This window comes from Pteropus alecto, unplaced genomic scaffold (genome assembly GCF_000325575.1).
Source record: "Pteropus alecto unplaced genomic scaffold, ASM32557v1 scaffold320, whole genome shotgun sequence".
Taxonomy (NCBI): domain Eukaryota; kingdom Metazoa; phylum Chordata; class Mammalia; order Chiroptera; family Pteropodidae; genus Pteropus; species Pteropus alecto.
This window is the reverse complement of record NW_006429963.1, coordinates 1,526,771-1,533,438: the sequence shown is the minus strand read 5'-3', so window position 1 is coordinate 1,533,438 and position 6,668 is coordinate 1,526,771. Positions and strand designations below refer to the sequence as shown.

At 44.8% G+C, this 6,668-nt stretch overlaps 1 protein-coding gene across 1 annotated transcript in view; it reads left to right on the top strand.

Annotated features, from left to right (window-relative positions):
* RBM33 (RNA binding motif protein 33) overlaps window positions 1-6,668 on the top strand; it is a 94,334-nt gene that overhangs the window by 19,695 nt on the left and 67,971 nt on the right. The window contains 1 exon segment of the mRNA XM_025044919.1: window positions 4,929-5,100. Coding sequence (XP_024900687.1) covers window positions 4,929-5,100 — 172 coding nt within the window.

Below are 6,668 nucleotides of genomic sequence, written 5' to 3'. Positions count from 1 at the left end.
CTAGTTTTGCCCATTGTCTTAACCGCAGCCTGCAGGGTGCTGACCCGGCAGCACCCGCTCCCCGCCCTCTGGCCTCGCGCACGTGGCTCCGGCTCCAGCTTGCTGAAATGGGCAGAAAGCGTCCTGCAGCTTTTCAGATGACTTCACTCCAGGATCCGTGTTTAAGCACATATTAGCACCCGAATTATGGAACTGAAAAGTAATTTCCGTTTGAAAAGCCTATTTTAGGCGTCTCCTTTTATTTAATGAATGTTCTTGCTTGGTTAATACAAAGAAATCACTCAAAACAAATTAGGAAGATCTAATTATAAACACTGTCCCGCCTTTCTAATTATATGGCCACGTCGGTGCCAGTCACGCTGTTGTCTCCAAAAACTAGCTAAAAGGTTCGCCGTTTTAGATAGTTTGGCGCATATGGAGGAAGAGATGAGAGAAGTTTTAAAAATCTTTGTACTTAAATATTTACTTTTAAATTGCGGTAACATTTACATTCAGCGACGGGCTCGGATCTGAAGTGTCCAGTTCACTGTTCTGCTACGGGGCGCGTCCACGTTCCTGTCGGTGGGGAGCAGTTCCAGTTCCCCAGAAAGTTCCCCGCTGTTTCTTTCTAGTCCTGACTCCTCTGAGGCAAACACTGCCCTTGTTTCTGTCACCTTGACTTAGTCTTTCCCGTTGTGGAGCGTCTCGTGAGTGTGGCCACGCGGTGTGCAGTGGAGTAGCGTGGTGGCCGTGTCGTCTTCCTTTGCTCGACACACTGGTTTTGAGACTCATCCAAGTACTTGCGCGTCAGCAGTTCATTCCTTTTCATGGACGCATCTCATTCGTTCATTCTCCTGATGACGGATACGCGGATCGTTTCCATCCTTTTGTTGTTGTTGTGAATAAAGTAGCTGTGACAGCTATTTCACACATCTTCTTGTGGCTGTATCTGTTCTTTCCCCTCGATATTAACCGGGGCTGGAGTTATGGGGGTAAAAGCCTGTTTAAGTCTCTGAGAACCCGCCACACAGGTTTGCAGGGAGGTGGCACGCTCCGTGCTTCCACTGGTCCTGTGTGAGTCTCCGGCGTCGTCCATCACGTGATATTGTCAGTCTTTTCCATCGAGTCCTGCTGGATGCGTCATCATGGCCTCAGCTTGTATTTCTCTGATAACTAAGGATGTTGAGTACCATTCCTTGTGCTTATCGGTCTTTTATATATCGTGTCCATTTTTAGTCTCTTTTAGAAAAGTAGGTTTTCTTTATTTTTTGTCTGTATATGCTGTACGTAGTCTGTGTAGTCAACGCAGAAAATACATATTGTCTGTACATACGTATGTATTGTCGATATATTTTCAGTGTTAAGCATGTATTAATCTATACATACTGTCTACATAGTCTAGGTAGATGCATAAGTTCATTGGTGCGCTCGCACGTGCGCGCGCGCACACACACACACATATATGTATATAGAGAGTGAATATTTTCTCTGAGCCTGTGTTTTAATTTTTTTAAAGATTTTTTTTCATGAGAAGAAAAATTTCATTTTGATGAAAGCCAAGTAAGTTTGTGGCCCAAGAAAGCTTTGCCTACCCCAAGTCGCAAAAATAATATCTCGTTTTCTTCTAGAGCCTTTATGGTATTAGCTATGTTTAGTTTAGATCTATCTCAGCTAATAGATGTGTGTGTGTTATGAGATTCACTTTTTTCTGTATGTTTATCTAGTTGTCGCACTGTGATTTGCTGTAATGACTTCCCTTTCCCATAGAATTGCCGTAGTGCTTTTCAAAAATCAATTGACCATTTAAATTTGGATTTTTTTCTGGAACCTCTTTTTTGTTCTGTTGCTAGTACTGCACTGTCTTGATTTCTGCGGCGTGACATCAGGTGATATAAATCCACCAGCATTGTTCTCCTTTTCAGAATTATTTGGGCTGTTGTAGGTCCTTCGAATTTTCATATGAATTTTGTAATTGACTTGTCAATACTAAAGATCTCGTTGGATTTTGATGAAGAGTTCGTTGTCGCTTTAGATCAAATCGGGGAAAACTAACTTCTTAATGGTCACAGTGCCTGGTCAGCAGTGTATCGTTCTTCATTTGCAGCCTGTCCTTTCTTTCTTTTGCCTTATTGACCTCCAGGACTGTGTAGCATAGGAATATCGGAGGGCTTTTGTTCTTGTTCTTGATGGCAGGGGGAAAATGTTCACTATTTCGTGACGTAAGTAATATAAATTAGGTGGAGGTTTTTATATCAGATTGAAGAAGTTCTTTCCTATATGTGGTTCGCTGAGATTTTATAAAAAATCAGAAATGGGTGTCGAATTTTGTCAGTGTCTTTTCTGTATCAAGTCTTGTGGCTTTTATCCTGTGTTTTATTAATGTGAATTAAGTAGGCTTTTAAAAATTAATTAGCCGTGCCCCAGACTTTATTAATTAGTGTCCTCTTTGTGTCCTGGACCCAGTCCCGTGCGCCACGTGTTTGGCGTGGCTCTGGCCTGTCACAGCGTCAGTCTTCCCTTGTGTCCCGTGACCTTGACAGTCCAGACAGGTGCTTGCCGGTACCCTGTAGGATATCTTACAACCTGCACTCGTCTGAACTTTTTCTCATGGTCGGATGGGGGTTATGGGTTTCTGGAAAGCGTCCCGTGGAGCGAGGTCCCTCCTGTCCCATTGCAGCCGTTATCAGTCCCTCTGCCCTGTGCTGCTCTTTGGCAGCAAGTCACCAAGTCTCCTCGGCCTGCAAAGCAGGGGAGGCCCTTCCATCTCACCTGGAGCGGGGGTACCTACATGTGTTTGGAATTTTCTCCAAGTAAAATTTAGTAAATTGGCTGATTTTTTTTTTACTGTTAAATCAACCTTGTGCTTCTAGCTAAACCTACCTTGGTTGTGATGTGGTTTCCTTTTTCTGTTTTGCCAGACCCCATATACTTTCATCGCGCGTTTATGAAAGACGCTGGGCTGCGATTTTCTTCTCCTTCAATTTTACATGATTCAGTTTCTCAGTCTTTCTGATTTGTAAATTTTCACTGTTGGTAGAATTAGGTACTTTGATTCGTGTTTCGTGACAGAATAATTACTCTATCAATTATTCTATAAGCATTAAAAACTTTTGGGAAGTTTTTTAAAAGCTGTGTTCTCTATAGTTTTTTTTCCTTTCTTTTTTCCTCCCTACTTCAGAGAACTACCCATTTTTTCACTTGAATTTAGGATGAAATATTGAATTTCTCAAAACACTGAGATCACAGGTTTTAGAATTATCTGGAGAATATGAAAAATACACGGGCCTGAGTGTCGCTCCCTTTAGACTTTCTGATTCTTTCCGTGTGTGTGATAAGGCGTCAGTGGACTTTTCTATTTTAAAGAACTTCCGTGATGAGTTTCACATATACTCGCTGTTAGGAATTACAGTTACGTCTTTCAGGCTTCCAAGATAATTAAATTAACTAAAAAGCAAACCTTTGAATATTTTTGGCAATGTGTAGAATGAAACTAAAGATTCACATATTTAAACTTACACAATATAATCTTAGGATAATTTGATTTTTATATTGTTACCCAGTGCTGCCTTTGAAAGGAATTTTACTTGTGAATGGAATACTAGGTAATATTTGTTAAAAACTGCAGAGAAAGGCATTTTGTCAGATAGGTTAGTTAATTCTATAAACCATACGGCCCAAACGAGATGCCTTTTTTTTGTTTTGAGCCCAGTATGGAGACTAAGAAGGAGCAGGCAGTGGCCGAAGGAGCGGGTCTGCTTAGGGAGCGTTGTCAGGTGGCCTGCAGCGAGGCATGTGAGGCCAGGTGGTGCCTCCGGGCCAGTTGGGGGACTGCACGCCCCGCAGAGCTGCAGACGCGCCTCCTTGTGAGATGAGATTATAGTGACGAGGATGCGCGCTGGCAGTCGATCTTGCGCAGGAAATTTTGAGTAAAGAATATGACTGTACGTTGGTTTATTTTAATACGCTCTTGCACGTTTTCTAATCAAGTTCATTTTTGTTTCTATTCTGAATAAAAGACATTAAAATTATGAGTCATGAGAGTAAAGGGACAGATTTTAAGTTTGTAAAAAGTATTTAAATGAGCCTGGCACTCAGCAGGTAGGTATCTAATGGGAAGTAGGTCTCTGAGGCCTCACATGAGGTGAAAAGTGACGAGCGACAAAAGGGATGTGAGTGATACGGGCGGTAAGAATTGCCGATGAGGAAATTGCCTTTAGTTTGGGACTCCGTGAGGCAAAACTTTTGAAAGATTACTGACGTAACAACATAGCAGGTCAAGGCCGGTTTTAGTGTGAAGAAGGGACTGATAAATAGTTGTGCTGTCGCAGTAGTCTGAGCCAGAGGTTAGTGATGAGCCAGCTCTAGACGGTGGCATGAAGTCGAAAGGGGGACAAGTGACGGAGGGAAGGTTCTAGAGGCTGAAAAGCCAGGCAGCCCTCCGGCAGCTGTGGAGCGCGTGTCTGGCAGTGAAAGTCAGAGGAGTTGGGTCAGGAGTTACCGGAGAGCCCCAGCCCGTGTCACGGGAAGGAGGACGCTGTCATCCGGTGTAAGCGACAGGTGAGTCACGTGCTCATAATGCGCTTGTGGGACTCCAGCGTTCGCTTAATCAACATACTGAACGCTGCCGGACTCCGGATCAGGCTGCGAGCCAGCAGGAGTTTCTGGAGTTCACGTTTGTCTCGGAAGTGGAAGTGGAAGTGGCAGCGGTGCGCGGGGCTTCGTGTATTCGCCATATGCAGAGGTTCGGACTTTTCTAACGTTGAGTAAATTTCTGATGTTGAAATTATTTTCTCCTGGAATCAGTTTAGTGTTTCATACGGCCTTATCGTAGGACATTTCACAGTATTTTTACCTGTTAAGTATAAAGAACTTAATATTTTATTCTTCAGTATTCAGGAGAATGTGAACTCAGTGTTCTTCCCTTTCTGTTTTGCGTGTCTGCCACGTAGGGAAGTGTGGAAACTTTGGAACTGCAGAAGGAAATGAAAGAGGAATCGGATGAAGAAGATGACGACGACGAAGAATCCGGACGATTACGTTTCAAGACGGAAAGGAAAGAAGGAACGATTATTAGGCTCTCAGATGTAACTAGAGAGAGAAGGAACATTCCAGAAACTTTGGGTAACTTTTTTTGCCTGTCTCCCATCCTTTTTCACTTTCATTTCAACTTCCTCCGTACTACTGTTATGATTAATCATATAGGTAAAAAGTAGTCGACTGTGTAGATCATGACACAAGCCATCGGAGGGTGGATGGTCTGTGCGAGGTTAGAGCCGAGTTAAGGTTCTGTAAAAGTCATCTATAAAAGTGACTGTCTTCTGGATTTAAAATGTTTGAATAAAATATTTGATTGTTAATTTTTTAAATAGTTTTTCTTTTGGAGTCTGTGGCCTAGACCTACTCCCGTGTGAACTGTGTGGTTCCTGACTGGCTCTGCGGAGGTGGTGTGGGGATGGTACAGGTCCACGTGACCCTTCCTGAGACCCACAAGGTTGCCAGGACTCATTTGGGACCAGACGAGTTTCTGTGTACCTTTTAGTGTCATCATAACCATCTTCGGGCTTTCTTTGTCTGTATGCCGTCTCTCTCGATGCTCGATGAGACAGCGTATCTTGATTATAGACACGACCAGCTGAACAGCATTCTGGGCAAATCCCGCTGCTGAAGATATGCAGCGGGCCGCTGCGGCCAGCGGGAAAGAAGGCCTTTCAGTGCTGGCCCCCCCACCCCCACGGTGTTCCCCAGTGTCTGTGGCAGTTCTCAGTGAGTGAGCAAGAGTCACCCAGAAGGCTTGGTGACACACAGACTCTTGGACCACGTCCAGCTTTTCTGGTTTCAGAGGCGTAGGGCAGAGCCCGAGAAGGGTGCATTTCTGATAACTTCCCAGGTGATTCTGTTCCCGTCCCTGGGATCTTGTGTCACATTGCAGCAGAGAGGGTAGAGGGTTGTACCTGCTCTCTGGTCTTGGTCAAAAGAACAATCAAGAAACTAACCCTTACTGGCTTTATTCTCAAAACCATTATTTGTCAGCCACTTTCGGCTGGAAACATGAGCACGTATCCTTAAGTGGCAGACAGGAATTCTGCGTGAGGACATTAAGCCCCAAAGATGCACAGGCTGACAGTAGCGAGCTAGTCGTACGTTCCTTTACCAAGTGAGCTTTATGGAGAGACCGTTCTAGAGCCTTAGTTCGCCACGTCTTCCCTCAACCTCTTGGCCCAAGATTTCCGAAGACGTTTTTCCGAAGACAGTTCCTTCCCTTCAGTGTCGCTCGTACTGGTGTAAAGCTGCCAGCTGGTCTGAACCAGGATGGCGCGTGTTTCTAAGGGAGAGTTTGCAGTTGGCCTTGGGGAAAAGGGGGTGAAGCAAAGGTCTTAAAACAGGATGATGGGAAAAACACACGATGTCCTTCAATCCGTAACATTGCAGAGCGAGCTTCGCAGTCATAGGCCGGGGTGGTGGATAAGGGGAAGATGGTGCCCTGGCCGAACGCCGGAGGGCAGTGGGCAGCGGCTCAGAGGGAAAGTGGCATCGGGCATCATCGGTCTCTGTGGCTTTGTTAGCAGGGCGAGGCTTTGCCACGTTAGTCAGGGAGCCTGATGTCACATAACAACTGTAGTAGCTACGTGTTCCGAGGGTGTGAAGTCACATGGTAGTCGTTTCCCCGCGCCTGGCATAAGTGTCCCCAT